Below are 16,964 nucleotides of genomic sequence, written 5' to 3' on the forward strand. Positions count from 1 at the left end.
GGGTTAAACAAAAACACATTAAATTGAGTGATCACTTTAATAACACATTTGAATCACAAGTCTGATTTTATCTTTGACAAAGACAATAAGTCTCTCAAATGTACTTTCTCTCAAACTATTTTCAAATCAGATATTCCTACCTTTTCATCTTTGAGCATTTTGGCTTTCCGGCTGTTCTGCACGAGTCTTCTTCCTAGCTTCTTGGCGTACCAAATTGAAGCAAACATAGCGACAGGTAAAACGATTTCGTCTCAGAGTGTCTCCGATGACAGCGCAAATGGCTCTAGCCGCTGCCCATCTGGACCAACTGCTCCTTATCAGGCGAGTGTAGCGCACTAGCGAGAGAGCAGAGGAGGCAGAGAGGGAGGGAGGGAGGGTGAGCCGGGGAGAGGGGAGAGAGTCTCGGAGATTGCGTGGAGGAGAGAGAGGTTAGGGTAGAGAGGAAGAAGAGGAGGATGAGGAGAAGGAGGAGGAGGGGAAGGAGGGGCCCGGCTTGTTCCACGTGGATACAGCGTCTTCGGCACCAATTGCAACCTGCGAGGAGGGGGCTGGTAGATTCTAAAGGTGGGGGTGGATGTGGGTGGGTGGAGAGCGGGTGGGCGGTGCTGTCTAATACCTACGCCAAAGACCACTCATCATCTCATAAAGCCGACGCATACAATGACACCACAATGCGCCGTTGGAGAGGTTTGTAAAGAATAGGGTTGTCAAGAGTAAATCGATACTTACACCAGTACACTCATTTGAGAAGGTATCGATACTAAAAAAGTCACATTCACAGGTCAGAAATGAAAGTGTACTGAATATCTTTAGAATGATCTTGAGAGACGAGACGCGAGATTAGCTCCACGAGAATGGGACAAGGCGAGGTTTTCAAATAATTTATACTAAAACGTCTGCCTTTTTGGACCAGCGGTGCGTGTAGGAAGTGGTGTTAACTTCAATAGCCTCTCTCCGGATTGGCTCATGGTCGGAATTCCAAATATGGAACTTGGCTTCAGATTTACCCATATAACTGCTAGCCTCGATGAGATTCATTTGACTGGAGCTGAATGCTACAGGTGACGTCACACTCACTTACAGTCTATGTCCCATCAATATTATTTAATGTTGAAAATCACATTCTATTGTCTAAAGAAAGAGTGTTTCTATTATCATTGTGGTATCAGAACGGGTATTGACTATCCAGTTTATTCCTTAGTATTGAAATACAGTTGGACATTTTAGTTTCATGACAACAGTAGTAAAGAATGAGTCAACTTGCTTGCGTTGCATTTTAAATTGGGTTTAACTTTTCTTCCCCCCCTCGAGTCATGAGAGCTCATTTGCATAGTCCAGTTTTAACTATCATATAACTTCTCTGTCCTCCGCGATAAGACAGTGATTTTCAAATTGGCTATTAAAAATGTCCCATATGGCACACACTACCCTAGGGAGCATACACAATTTTCACTCATTAGTTTAGTCATGGTTCTGTTCAGGAATCACTTCATAACAAAAGTCATTAACAATCGCACTACCCATGACTAGTCCATTTTTATTATTTGTATGATTAAGACCTCAGTGTATCAGTTACCAATCAAGGCTCTGACGCTGCTACTGCGTATTGTGTCTATAAAAAACTTACCACTAGATTCCTCAAGGAAGTAATAAAAACCAAATGAAGTTTTCCAAATGATTCAGGGGAAAATATATATGCAGTTTTAAGCCCATTGCAGCATTTTAGAAGCACAAATTGAGGAAAACTTGGGACTACTTTAAAAAGTGAACTGATTGTGATGTTGTAATACTCATGTTTGATACTGACTATGCAAAACCTCAATGCCATACTGATACTGATACCTGATACCCAATTATTATTATCATAAGGTCTATCAGATGTGCCTCCCAGTGTGTGACAATGAGGAGTTAGCTATGTGTTTCATTAGCGGCCGGTACTGACTTTACAACTCATAATGAGCCATATTAAGACTATGTATCACCGGGTCCCCACTTTCACTGAACTATGAAACCTGTACACTGGCTATGTCTATATGTACACCAAAGATCTGATCGATATCTGATTTCTGGAGATATTAGATTATGGAAATGTCATGTAAACTGTTCAGTGGTTAAGGAGGTATGCAATTTTGTTACTTAAGTAAAAGTACAGATACTGAAGTTAAAATGTACCACATGAAAAATCTACTTCAGTAAAAGTATTAAAGTACCTGTATTTCACACAAGTGTTGTTCATTTGTTCAATTATCAAATGCAGCGAGATTGATTCAAAATTATACATATTTTGGTCACAGTAACAATACAAATCAATTTCTTAACTTTTCTTATGAATTTTGTATATTTAAGTCAAAGCTTCGAAATAACCCCTCAAATCATACAAAAAGTACTTTTTACTTTTCAGTCCTGTTCAAAATGTAGTGGAGTAGAAAGTACAGACACCTGCTCTCAAATGTAGTGAAGTAAAAGTAAAATATATCCACTGTAAAATGTACTCAAGTAAAAATTCTGCTTACAGTACTTTACAATTTGCACTGTGTTCCCTTCCACCACTGAAACTGTTATGTTATATGTGAGTAATCTTGTTTGTGGGATCAAGCTCGTTGAAAGAAATTTGGAGGCCCGGGACAACAAAACTTAATGGGACCCCCTATAATATAAATGAATAGAAAGAGGGTCCAATTCTGGGCGCCTAAAACCCGGGACAACTGACCCGTTTGTCCCCCCGTCAACTCCCCTATATGGGATATCATGGTGATCGAGAAGGGGTGTTACCTTCAACAGCTTCGCTCCAGCGATCGGCTCTTTAGTTACTATGATACTAGTGGTCAGAATTCCTAAAAAATCGCCCCTATGAGCTTCATTTGACTGGAGTTGAATGCTATGGGGGACGTCACACTCACTTAGTCCACTTCTTTATACAGTTTATGATGTGAACACACTCCAAAAATCTGATCTGATTATTGTCTTATCAGATTATTCTAGTACTTAGATTATTCCTGGCCATTTAAAAGTACTTACTGTTAGACCTGCTACTTTAGGCCTAACATTCTATCCTCTTTAATCAATGATGTATCTAAATAAGTGTGAGTAAGCCCCGCGTCAGCTGACAGACATATCCTGGACCAGCCTCCTAATAACACATTGTCTCTCCATCACTTAAAGACTCGCAGCTAATAGCTATGAGAGACGACATCACTGGCTCTATAATAGCAGACTATAGGCTCTGGTGTGACGTGGCACTGCCTCAGCATGTACTGGGGCTGCGCTCTGTCAAGAATTACCACAGATGGCTCACATGTGATCATCAACAGTTATAGTGTGCTACACCAACACAACACCTGCACCAAGATAGGACTTATGGGTTCAAAATACACAGAAATTACAAATATTTGATGAGATATGTGGGACTAAGTGGTTCAATTGTATACAGCCTTATTATTTTAATGTGTGTTTGTGTGTGTATTTATCACATTGTGGGGGTCAAATTGAATTAAACCATCATTAGATAAACAACATGCATTTTAAAGTTAGGATATGGATTAAAGTCTGTGTAAACCATCAGTCATCCAGGTCTGATCCAGAGCAAAAGACGAAGTTCAAATCTGTCAACTGGACAAATTGTTGTAGGATCGTTGTACAACGATTTGTCCAGTTGACAGATTTGAACTTCGTCTTTTGCTATGATATGGGTTAAAATAGGTTAAAGGGCCCATGTTTTCTGATCCATGTTATAAGGTTGTTTCCTCATCACAAATACACCTGGAGTTGTTTTATTTCATTCACACATGTTTAACTTGTATATTGTATACTGTATATTTAAGCTGAGTTCTTCTCTCAAACAGGAAACACTCTTTTCCACCTTGTGATGTCATGTGGTAGTACAGGAAGTGCTCCACTGTGTTTTTAAACTCCATCTATACTAGAATCGTTTGGATGATTTCAGCCTTGGCATTGCCAATATCCACTGAACGAAAAGAAAAAGGTAGCTGTTAACTTTAAAACTACCACTTCATGACATCACAAGGTGGAACAGAGCATTTTCAGCTTTGGAGATGTAGACAGACTAATAACAAAGGGTTACTCAAACATGTGTGAATGAAACACAACACAACTCAAAAAAACAAACAGGTATGTTTTTGAGAATGTAAAAGCATTATAACATGGCTTAAAGATAACAAGAGATAAGTTTAGGGTTTAATTTAAAGGCGCTGTACCTGATTTTCATTATCTTAAAAAACTTGAAAAACAGAACTAGTTCATTTTAAACAGTGGTCACAGTGATGAGACTGGGATGAGGAAAATGTGTCGTTAGCTTTTCTGCATTTATTTCTTCTTATTTTATTTCTCTCCGCCTATACATTGTGTTTTAGCATCTCTTCATGTAATGCTCTGGGTTAGGCTCATATTAGATGTATAATACACAGGAAATATAACATTAGCTTTGTTTTGCGACTCATATTGACTCAATATATATAGTTGCTATAACTCGAAATACAACATCAAATCACCGTTTGGTGAGAGATTATTATTTTTTGCTTTTTGCGCCTTGAGTCTGTTTCCTCTCTTGTTCTCTTGTTCAGTCATGCCGTTTCTTGTGTATCCATGTCTTAGCTAAAGCAATCCTTATTGCGCTCTGAGAGCTAGTACTCTCCAGAGTCCACTTCAGATCTCTCAAACAGTGGAGACACTTGTAGCCCGTATCATTCCGCTCCAAAGCGAACCAGTGGAAACAAGGCAACTCAATGTAATGTCCCACTGTGTGTGTGTGTGTGTTGGGGTGTGTGTGGGTGTGTGTTGGGGTGTGTGTGGGTGTGTGTTGGGGTGTGGGTGTGTGTGTGTGTGTGTGTGTGTGTGGGATGGGGGGGGGGGGGGGGGGGGGTGGACATGGTGTTGTGTGTGATGTGGGGGATAAGAGGATGGTGGGTGGTTGGATGGGCACCAGGAATGAATGAAACTTTATAAAGAAAGTTTGGTTGATTCACTAGAGAGGGTCTTATAGATGCAATGATTATTAAGCCAACTAACTGGGGTTTTAAGAACAAAAATAAAAACAAAACCCTGCAATTTAAAAATGATTTATAGAAAATATGATTTGCTGTGGATCCAAACCTATTGATGATTTGTTTAGTTCATTTTTGTCTTTTACATCACAACTCAGCTTGGGATAAGTTTGCATCTGTCATCATGCAAGTAGTGTAATTAAGAGTGCTGTTGTTTTTTTACAATCAAAATGTTCACCCAACATTAGCTTTTCAGATTATCGTTGATTACATCTCATTTGAAATGTTCTCTCTATATGTTGCCTCATGAATGGTATCACTAATCAAGGCCTTTGAATCACTATTAAAATGACGTTGCGAGGTTGTTAAATTTGACCTTTACTTTACAAAACTTTCCTGTTGATTATGTCACCACTGGATTATTCAAAATGTGACTTAATACTTCCACTCTCTATTATTGTTCACAGGGACAAAAGATGAATAAGCTAATGAGAAATGACTTTTTATTAATACCATCTTTTCATTCAGTAAGGCCATATACAAATCACCACCAGTACTATCAGTGACAGGGATAGACTGTATATATAAATGGACATAGCTAACGTGCTAGCTGCAGCGTTCCAAATAGGAAGTGAGAATGGGCACACTTCCCGCTCCATCGACTCTGGCTCCAATTCACTTTACATTAGAAAACTGTCATCCCTCTCTCTGTAACTACGGCTGTCAGGCTCACCATTTTGATCTTAAAATGTTCACAATATCCTGCTATATATGATTCTCGCTCCAGACTGGCTCTTTAGTTACTATGACGCTTGCGGTTGGAATTCCTAATATGGAACATGGCTCCAAATTGGCCTCTATAACTGCTCCAGCCTCGATGATCTTCATTTGACTGGAGCCAAACACTATGAGTGATGTCACACTCACTTAGTCCATTTCTTTATACAGTCTGACAGGTGAAAAATATAATTGCCGTTGCCATGGGGACCTGGCAGTGGGCGGGATGCACACTGGCCCTTTTGGTCTGTGTTTTACTGGGAGATAATGGAGAATTGTGTTGTTAATAACATCAATTTCAAAACTGTATATTTTTTTGAAATGTGAATCTATACATGAAGCAGGAATCATTAAAGGTTAAAAATTGACTCGTGAGCTTTTAGTCATGTTATAATGCTGTTACCTCATCAAAAACATACCTGTTTTGTTTCATTCACACATGCTTAAGTAACTCTTTATTATTGATCTGTCTACATCTCTAAAGCTCAAAATGCTCTGTTCCACCTTGTGATGTCATGAAGTTAGTTTTCACGTTAGCACTTTTTCTCTTTAGTTCAGTAGAGATTGGCAACTCCAGGGCTGAAATGATCCAAATGATTCCAGTGAAGGTGTATGGAGTATAAAAACACAGTGGAGCACTTCCTGTATTACCACATGACATCACAAGGGGGAACAGTGTTTTCCCTTTCAGAGAGGAACTCAGCCTAAATATGCAGGGTTTGTGTGTTAAACATGTGTGAATGAAAAACAAAACACAATTCCAGGTATGTTTGTGATGAGGAAACAACATTATAACATAGATCAGAAAATAGTGTAAGATGGGCCCTTTAAGAGATAGAAAATAGAGTTTAAACAACGCTTATGATACAGGGCCAACCAATCATTTTAAACTGGACAATTTTATTTCACTCATGCACTTAGCCTAAAATGTTTACTTATGTGCAACTTTGTCATGACTCATTACCGTCTCTATTATAAATGTTTACTGTATATGGAACTAAAATGAGGCGATGATGTCTACAGCGTTCACCTTTACTGCTGTGGCATGTGTTTACTTCACTGTGCAGTTGGTATGTAACTCTTCCATTGCGTGTCTAATGTGATGAAGAAAACTCGTCTCCATGAAGATGTTTTTTGTTTTCCATTTCATTTTATTTATTTATTTTGAGCAGATAAATGAACGGAAGTAGTAAGTATATGTGTACCCAGTATGCTTAAGCTAGAAGAGGAGTGAGGAGAAGAAAACTGTGAGGGGATGTAGTTGCTTTCCCTGGACTGCTTCACAATATTGTACTAAACAAGCGCCAGGTCAGTTACAGGTCAGATCTGTGCATAGACTGTATATATGCTGTAAATCGACATAGCTATCCCGTTAGCCGGCGCATTCCAAATAGGAAGTGATCATGGGCGCGCTTCTAGCTCTATCAGCTCCAATGGCTGGCTCCAATTCACTTCACATTAGAAAACTGTGGCTCCTCTCTCTGTAACTGTTGTTGTCAGGCTTATCATTTTGGTTTTAAAATGTTTGTATTAACCCTGGTATTTTTTATTTATGATAAGGCAAGATAAGATGACAAGATATGAACATTAATAACAGACGAATCAGGTGCCTTATTCCCCCGAAGTCGCTCCCGCTAGGATTAGCGTTAGGTTTGATTGAAAGTATTGCTAAGCAACTGCTCCCGGCTAAAATAGCAGTGCAGGCGGTAAGGTACGTTACCTTCAACAGCCTTGCTCCGGATTGGGTCTTTGGTTGCTATGATTCTCCTGGTTGGAACTTAGATCCAAATTCACTCTTATAACTGCTAGCCTCAGTGAGCTTTATTTGGCTGAAGCCGCTATAGGTGATGTTACACACACTCAGTTCACTTCTTAATGCAGACTGTGGTGGTGAGGCAAGCCCACTTACAGAAATAATTACTGCTTTCAATGTATTAAATAAACTCCTGGAATGTAATAAGTACAACATGAGAGTTTAATGCCATGCTGTGGAACATTCCAGACAAAGCATACATAAATAACATCGACATGAAGACATGTGGATCCCTCATAGTTAAATAGTGAACCTTTAAGATAACAAAACACCTGTGGGGTTTTGTTTTATTTGACATTTTATGTTATTTTTGTACTTGGTTTTAGATGTTTTCATTGCTGGAATGCTGTTGCAAAGTGCTATTTAAATGAAGTATATTTGAGAGAATGAATAACATTTGGAGCATGGTCAGTCTATGGGTTTTAGCTTCTTTAGTTTTAGCTATTCTATAAAGCATATTTTCCCCATTCAATAGACATAATATTTAGCTTCAAATTCTTCATCGTTATGAAAACCATCCTGATTTCTCATCTCTTTGAAACCCATATAAACTTGAAATAATTACATTGCTGCTACAATGCATAGACTGTATAAAGATGTGGACTAAATCAGTGTGGCATCACCATAGCGTTCGGCTCCAATCAAATGAAGCTTGTTGAGGCTAGCAGTTATAAAACTCAGCTCCAAATCCACCCTCATATTTGGAATTCTGACAGCCAGTATCAACGCCCCTTGAGCAAAGCCAGTCGCATTGCTCCTAAACTAGCAATGCGACCGGCATTGCTAGTTTAGCAGGGAGTGGGCACTTTAGCAACATTGTCAATCAAACCTGTTGCTAATGCTAGCGGGAACAACTTTGAGGAAAGAAGGTGCCTGATTTGTTTGTTATTAATGTTCATATTTTGATTTACGTACACAATCGCACAATAAAAACACCAGGATCATGTAGAGCAGGTTAATGCAAACATTTTCAGACCAAAATGACAAGGGTCACTGCAGCAGTTACAGAGAGAGGGGTGACAATTTTTCTATGTAAAGTGAATTGGAGCCACAGTCGATGGAGCCAGAAGCACCCATGATCACTTCCTACTTAGAAAGCAAGTTAGCTATGTCCATTTATATATACAGCCTATGATAATAATACAATCACTTCCTCAACACTGCATTTTCTTTTACCACATTAGCATCATAGTAAGGTCAGCGCTGTGAACTGTTTCTGGGTGTTATGTTAGCGTAGCATCTAGCCTTACCTACGAGGAGGTTAGCTCTTAGGCACATGGGCTTGTCAAGGTTGGTTAGTCCCCACTCCCCACCCCACTATGGCTGAGTGTGATGGGCTGTCGGCCTGTGCAGGAGGAGGCGCAGGCCATCTGGAGAGAGAGGCCAGTGTCTCCAGGGTCAGCTCCTGTCCTGTACGTGCCTACGCTATGTGTGGGTACAAGTGTGGAGATTTTGATGGCCAGGGAGAAGTATCAGAGTATCACCCCCTTGGCGTTGGTAAGGAGGTCAGCCGTCTGCATTTGCATTCCCAAAACACAGAATGGAAAATGTCTGAATAAACATCTGAATAACCCTGAGCAGCACTGGGGGGATTAAGGAAGCATGTTTGTGGCTTTATGAGAATGCTCTTTGGTATCTTCGACATGGACCAAAGTATAGACCCTTTACAATAATAGTAAATAAATATAATGAGATTTCAATGGAGAAACTGTGATCTGTTTGCCTAGCAAATTCAGACTGATATCCCTCTGTGTTTTACATACAGTGATATCAGTCTGGTCCCCACGTTCTCCGTTGCATCTCAACCCGGTCAAACATGATTGTCCAATCAGATTAGTTTTCTTTCAGTGACACATGTGAAACAAAGGAACTCATTGGTCACCTATGATTTACAAATGAAATAACATTTATCTAAATTCAGATTAACAGAGTCTAGGCTTCGCTCTTTGATTCTGCAGAAATCCGCCATGTTTTTCAGTCCCCTGTGAGATTTTTTTTTCTTTTATTATTTCCGATACAGACAGACCATGGGTGTCCCTGATTGGCTTATTCACCTGTCAATCACACCCATTTGAAAATGGGGAGATTCATTGGTGACCAGACTCACATCTTTGTAAAGTATTGAAGAAGTGTGTGTTCTGGATCCCATGCGTCATATGGATATTTAACATGATTTTAACAAATAAAACCAGTCAGATACAAATAAATTATATCAGAGCCTTGCCTGACCAGCCAGTTTTTTTCTCCTAAAAAGCCATGTTATTTTTTTTTTTTTTTTTTTTGTACCGGAACAGTGCATGCGTCTCCCTGATTGGTTAATCTGCCTGTCAGTCACACTCTTTGGAATCACGGAGACAGGTCCAGATCCACTCGTCTTTGTTTTTGTCAAACCCTGTGGTTCTGACTGGACTGGTAAATTAGAGTCAGGTTTAAAGGCATTTGCAACTATATTTTTACATTCTTCATTTATTTGAGGAAATTATGGCAGAAAGATTTTTGATAAAAGCAAAATGTGGATGTTTAGGTTCTACTGGACAAATTAATTCTGATCCCATAATGGATTTTCATTCACAGAGAGAGGGGTGACAATTTTTCAATGTAAAGTGAATTGGAGCTAGAGTCGATGGAGCTGGAAGTATGTCCAAGGTCACTTCCTATTCAGAATGCGGCGGCTAGCAGGTTTGCTATGTCCATTTATGTATACAGCCTATGATAATAACACAGTCACTTCCTCAACACTGCATTCTCTTTTACCACATTAGCATTGTCATGGACTTGTCAAGGTTGGTTAGACTTTCGTATATACACTCACCTAAAGGATTATTAGGAACACCTGTTTAATTTCTCCTTAATGCAATTATCTAATCAACCAATCACATGGCAGTTGTTTCAATGCATTTAGGGGTGTGGTCCTGGTCAAGACAATCTCCTGAACTCCAAACTGAATGTCAGAATGGGAAAGAAATGTGATTTAAGCAATTCTGAGCATGGCATGGTTGTTGGTGCCAGACGGGCCGGTCTGAGTATTTCACAATCTGCGCAGTTACTGGGATTTTCATGCACAACCATTTCTAGGGTTTACAAAGAATGGTGTGAAAAGGGAAAAACATCCAGTATGCAGCAGTTCTGTGGGCGAAAAGGCCTTGTTGATCCTAGAGGTCAGAGGAGAATGGGCCGAGTGATTCAAGCTGATAGAAGAGCAACGTTGACTGAAATAACCACTCGTTACAAACCAGGAATGCAGCAAATATATATACACATTTATACACGCACACACACATATATACATTACATACCCCAAAATCTACTTTTTATTATACTAAAACACAATTTTGAGGTATAAGAAAATGTTGACTCTTGAAATTCTCTTGAAATACTCTTGAAATACTCTAGAAACATTTGAATTAAAAAAAGAAAAATGTGTGATGCCAAACTGAACACTGAGTTATATTTGTAGCCAGACTGAAAGAAAGCGAATAAAGACGGTAAAATTGTGAGCCATTTAAAATGATTACAGAGTAATTTACTAAAAAGTGCATTACGTGAGCTGGAATAGCTGGAGCTACACTTGTTCTGTTCAGTCATCTTCTCTGCTGCTAAGATTATGAGGGTACGGCTATGCCATGCTGTTGACTACAAAAGCACATGGGAAGTTGGAATTAAAAACATATTTTTGTTTATTGGTGAACTGCAACACTGAGTTAAAGAGACTTACTAAAGGCTCTATTGACGTCCTGTTCAAAACCGCAGAACTGATTCTTTGTTGTTCTTTGCTGGCCTGAATATTTCATAGTGGCATTTCACAGTAGCAAGCAGCACATTTTCAGATGGACAATACAGGATTGGACGACATAAGCTCAATTGGTAGAGCGTTCACTGATCATAGGGTTGGTGGTTCAAATCCTGCTCTCGATATAAACGTCATTGGTAGAGCGGTCAGATCCACTGACCCACAGGTGAGTGTTACGATTCCAGCTACCGCAGATGAATGCTGTCTATGTGTGACACTTAACCCACCTCTCCCCCAGTGCCTGCGTACACTGGTGTATGAATGCATGTGTGAATGTGCGTGTGAATGGGTGAGTGGTTCCCTGATGTAAAACACTGAGTGCCTTGAAGGTGGAAAAGCGCTATATAAAAAAGTGAGCATGTGAGCATTATTCAAACATGCATGAAACAATCAAAAACTGCAACATAATGAGGGAAACCTCCATTATAACATGATTAAAAGTCAATTTTGCATATACATTTGCAATTTTATCTTTTTATTAATATTGATTTAAATTAATAATCACTGATCACTGATTTTTCTTCAGTGCGAGAAACTGACAGAGCAAACGATTAGAAGTTGACGTAAAACTAGGCAGAATCTGAAAATTTTAGGCTTTAACACTTCAGAATAACACAAACATCAGACTCACTGGTGCGTCAATAATGTGTCTTTGTTTCATTAAAATTATATTCGGACTTCTAGCAAAAGCACATCACACAGTTTCGTTTTTTGTGCAGAGCAAAACAAAAGTGTGATTTGGCCTGAAAATGAATGAGAAAAAAATCTGTCAGTCATCTTTATATAGCCATATTTTAAACAACTGGCTTCCATACGTTAAAAGCAAAACACATATGAAGTAACCTGCAGAGCTGAATGCTGATAGAAATTCAGACATTGTTCTCCAAAGCTCAGATACCACAAATTTTTCAGGTATCAGCACTCACAGTACTCAGACCAAATCACCGATCCAATACCACTCTGTATTTCGAGAATGAGGACCTGTAGATGTGAGCACTGCCACTGTTAACGTCTGCTGCTAATGTTAATGCTAAGGCCGAGAGCAGGTTAAATGCTGAGTGTGGAGGCTCTGCAGACAGTTAAACCATGCTAATAATGACAGAAAAAAAACATTTGTGTTAGGTCTCTGATACCTTTGTTTAATCTTTGGAGTGGACGCTGAACTTAGTAAAACAACTATGGAGAGTGCAGCCCAGCGACAGCGCTAATGTGACAACAGCGCTAACACAGCGGCAGTGCTAATGCAACAATAGCGCTAACACAACGACATCGCTAATACAACAACAGCGCTAAGACGACTTCAATGCTAACATGACAACAGAGCTAAGACTACGTCAGCACTCACATGACAACAGTACTAACACAGACTTTGTTTACTCTGCATAATTAGCCATGTGCTCTGAGGATGAGGTCTTTTTACAGGTCTCACTGATGTTTTTATCCACACTCTGTGGTACAAAGTGACCAAGCAGAAAAGTAAAAATGCTTAAATCAGCACAACTCATTAAAAAGACCGTTTAAAATTTGACCCTAAGACTAGTCTCGAAATCTTATTCATTCTTGCAGACTTTATTTACAGAGAGACTTTTATTTTTTGCTCTTGTGCTGTAGCAACATTGAGTAGCCTTAGTGTACTTCTTCACACTATGCGGCATGGACGAGTACAAAAAGGCCAAGTATCAGTGTCACATCAGATGTTTTAAAATGGTACCAGAACAACTACTACTGCTTATCTTCTGTAGTCTTTGTTATGAATGAGCCAATTGTTTCTGTTATAATTTGGTGTTTAGGTTCAAGAATGAGCCTCACATGAGCCTCACATTTGGGTTGCCATATTCAATGCTGAAATCCAGCCTCTGCCGATCAGTGAGTTCAGGAGTTTCTTTCACATGAGGCCTGAGAATGAGACACACTTGTATGTGTCTCTATCTGCAGGTTAAAGCTCTGTAAAAGCACAGGCTACAGCTCCTTTTAAAAATACTCTGCTTCAGTATAAACTCTAACTTTAACAGGAGTAAACAGTGATTGTATTGCACTGTTAAGTGACATATGGCATCCTTATATTATTTTTAAATCAAAACCATTTCACAGACTTGAGCAAAGGCTGTATTTAAAGCGCATTTGCGGCTCACCTGCTCTCTTCATAATTTACACTTTTATTCAGGCAATCAACAGTGTCCTTAAGTGACGACGAGCATGCATAATTAATGAAGCCTAAGCATCTGTCCACTGAATCATCAAAGACACACGAGAGAGGACGAGAGCTGCTTTTGCATAGGTCTAGTACATCAATGGACCCACTATTATTTTATATGGATGAACTTAAAGCTACCTAATGCTCAAACCACGAAGGGAGAACATATTTATCTATATCTATCTATTTTCTATCTCTCACAAACTCTTTTGCACATTGTAAATATTCACATGGTCAATGGTCACATTTTTATATAGCGCTTTTCCACCTTCAAGGCACTCAAAGCGTTTCACATCAATGAACCACTCACCCAGTCACACACAAATTCATACACCAGTGTACACAGACACTGGGGGCGAGGTGGGTTAAGTTCTTGCCCAACAACAGCATTCATCTGAGGGAGCTGGAATCGCACTGCCAACCTGTGGGTCAGTGGATCGGGCTGGTCAACCAATGATGTTCAAGTCAAAAGCGGGTTTCGAACCGCCAACCTTTGGATCAGTGAACAAACACTCAAACCAACAGCGAAGCGGGTAGAATTTTTTGAGTGCAGCCAATCAGAGTGCTGCTTTCAGTGCTTACGTCCTGGTTTATGGATGTAATTGACAGGCAGCTTAACCAATCACAGAAATGTATGGTCTGGTCATGTCAAAACAAACATGGCTTTTTACACGTAAAAAAGACCATTAAAAAAAAACCCATGTATTTCTGCAAAATCAACCAACGAAGGCCTAAATTCTTACATAACTGAGGTAATAGAATATATTATATATTTTGTTCTAGAGAGATTAGTGACATGTTCCAAATTAGCCATAGACTGTATAAAGAAGTGGACTGAATGAGCATGACATCACCCATAGCGTTCAGCTCCAGTTAAATAGCTAGCAGTTATAAGGCGAATTTGGAGCCAAGTCCCATATTTGGCATTCCAACTGCGAGTATCATAGCAACCAAAGAGCCAATCCGGAGCAAGCCTATTCAAGGCAACGCCCCTTCCTGCCGGCACCGCTGGTTTAGCATGGAGCGGTTGCTTAGCTACGCTGTCAATCAAATCTGTTGCTAAACATTAGTGGTAGCATCTTAAGGAAAAGAAGGTCTGTTATTAATGATCACATCTTGATTTCGGGACAAAATAGTGAAATAAAGACAACATCATGTAGAGCGAGTTAATACGAACATTGTATAACCAAAAGGATGAGTCTGACAGCAGCAGTTACAGACAGACTTGTGACAGTTTTTCAATAGAATGAGAATTGGAGCCAGAGTTGATGGAGCCAGGAGCACACCCATGCTCATTTCCTATTTGGAACATGGCGGCTAGCGGGTTAGCTGTGTCAATTTATATATACAGTCTATGATACAAGCATAAAGTCAACTACCAGGCTTAAACACTAAGTCTATGTAACAACTCATCTTCCCGTTACTTCCGGCTCCATGATCCTTGAGCTGTGATAACGTCTGGAGCACAATGGCCGTCTGTGGGCGGAGGTCTATGAGGAGCCTTGGATTCATCCCCTCTCTTCTCTATAGAAACCTACTGCGCAACATAATGTAACTTCAGAGCTGCCTGTCATGCTTCTATACCACACATAGAAGATCCTCCTTTACAAAGAAGATGGCAGCAATGAATGGAATCACAGGGACAGAACGAAACGATCGATGAGTTATGTAAGACCAGAGAAAGCAGACGCAACCAGGTTCAGACCAGCATCACAGCACTCTGTTAAATGTGGCCTGAGAAAAAATCTAGAAGTTTAAGCAGACCTATGATACAAAATTGACTTTTCAGAGCTTTTAGCCATGTTCTTTCCCCTCAACATTTACTCACCCAAAGTTGTATTTGGAGTGATTCATGTTCGAGCAATCTTTAATGGCTTATTTTCAAGTAACCCACTGTGACGTCCAATTTTATTTTCTTAACCAGTGATATTCATAGAATTCGGCAGCGTTGTGTAGTCATTTTGGTACAAATGAAAAAAAAAATAAATCTGCTGCTTGCTACGGTGATGTGCAGATATCCATAGAAAGGACTTTTTGTTGCGATGGCGTTTACGGTCACATCAGCTCCCATTGGGCACAGCAGTTTTCTAACGTGGAAGTGAGTGAACTTGTTTCTTTTATCAAGTCGTTTTAGATGAATATTGTGATGTAAAATGTGCAAATTATGACATAATGATTCACATGTGTTGCAGATTATAACTATAGAGCACACGCAAGCACAATAGGGCTTCTTTAACAATAATACAACTGATAACTATTGCAGTAAAAGGTGTGGGAAAAGTACAGAGGTGAATCAGCTCCCTATGTTTACTATACTAAATGCATAGATGTAGGCTATTCATGTTTTTTCAGTTTTATTTTCTTTGAGTTCCTAGATTAAGGAACACATTATTTACAATTTTGTTCATTATAAATTATTATATTCGCCTTATTCTGCCGTGCTGTAGGCACCGCAATCGTCATTCGGGTTGTGAAGTAAGTAATTCTTATAAAGTTGAAACCATAAGTTTACATACACTATATAAATGCGAAACAATGAAAAAAACCCTTCTCTCATTGTTCTGGCATTTAGCAAATAGACATGAGTTTGGTAATCCTAATCAATCTATTTTACATCATATTTTAGGAGTGAAACTTGTCTCAAATTGTCCATTTAGGTGAATGGAATTCCCACCACTACAAAAAGTGCAGTTTAGTAGCATTTAGAGGCAAAAGTGGGCAGGGTGGGATTAGGTCAATTAAACGGCTTGATAATTGAAACAGCCCGCTAACTTATGCTTAAAACTGCAGAACGCATTTCAATACAGGGCTGCACTGCCACAAATGAGCAGCCTCAAATGCATTTATCAAACACCCATTAATCAAACAAAGTACAGCTCTTTGAAAGCTAATGATAAGGAAATATCATTATAAATAGCATTAAAAGCTTTTAAAAGACAATCATACATCATGTCTCCTCTCATTTTAATTGAAATTTCAGTATGAATATTGGTTGAAATTGCGCTGTTTTTATTTGTGTCATAAAAATTATCTGTAAACCCCATAATATGCTGTATCCTTTTGAGTCTTATGTATGAAAAAACTACTAACCCTGAAGTCTAGACGCTCACAAACATGTTCTTAAAGGCATCTGATTTTTATGTTAGTTTCTTTCCAAATCTTTCAGCCTTATTTTGTATTCAGTAAATATCTTCATAATGAGTATAGGCCAACCAGAAAGTAGTAGAGTTGTCAAAAGTAATGAAAATCAGATATTAATCGATACAAAAACTAGTATCGAAACTAGATACTCATTTGAGGAGGTATCGATACTAAAAAGTCCCACTCACAGGACAGAAATGAACTTTTCTTGCATCACTTTTAAAAGATCTTGTGCTGTCTCAGAACAAG

General features: G+C 39.2%; 1 protein-coding gene across 2 annotated transcripts in view; it reads right to left on the reverse strand.

Annotated features, from left to right (window-relative positions):
• dlg2 (discs, large homolog 2 (Drosophila)) overlaps positions 1 to 16,964 on the reverse strand; it is a 160,680-nt gene that overhangs the window by 106,298 nt on the left and 37,418 nt on the right. The window contains exon 1 of one of the 2 annotated variants that reach the window (XM_055226825.1): positions 141 to 227. The exons of the other annotated variant lie outside the window; for it this stretch is intronic. Within the exon in view, the coding sequence (XP_055082800.1) occupies positions 141 to 227 (87 nt within the window). Of the gene's footprint in view, positions 1 to 140; positions 228 to 16,964 lie in introns of those variants that run through there. 2 annotated transcript variants of the gene reach the window in all.

Source organism: Periophthalmus magnuspinnatus, chromosome 14 (genome assembly GCF_009829125.3).
Source record: "Periophthalmus magnuspinnatus isolate fPerMag1 chromosome 14, fPerMag1.2.pri, whole genome shotgun sequence".
Taxonomy (NCBI): Eukaryota; Metazoa; Chordata; class Actinopteri; order Gobiiformes; family Gobiidae; genus Periophthalmus; species Periophthalmus magnuspinnatus.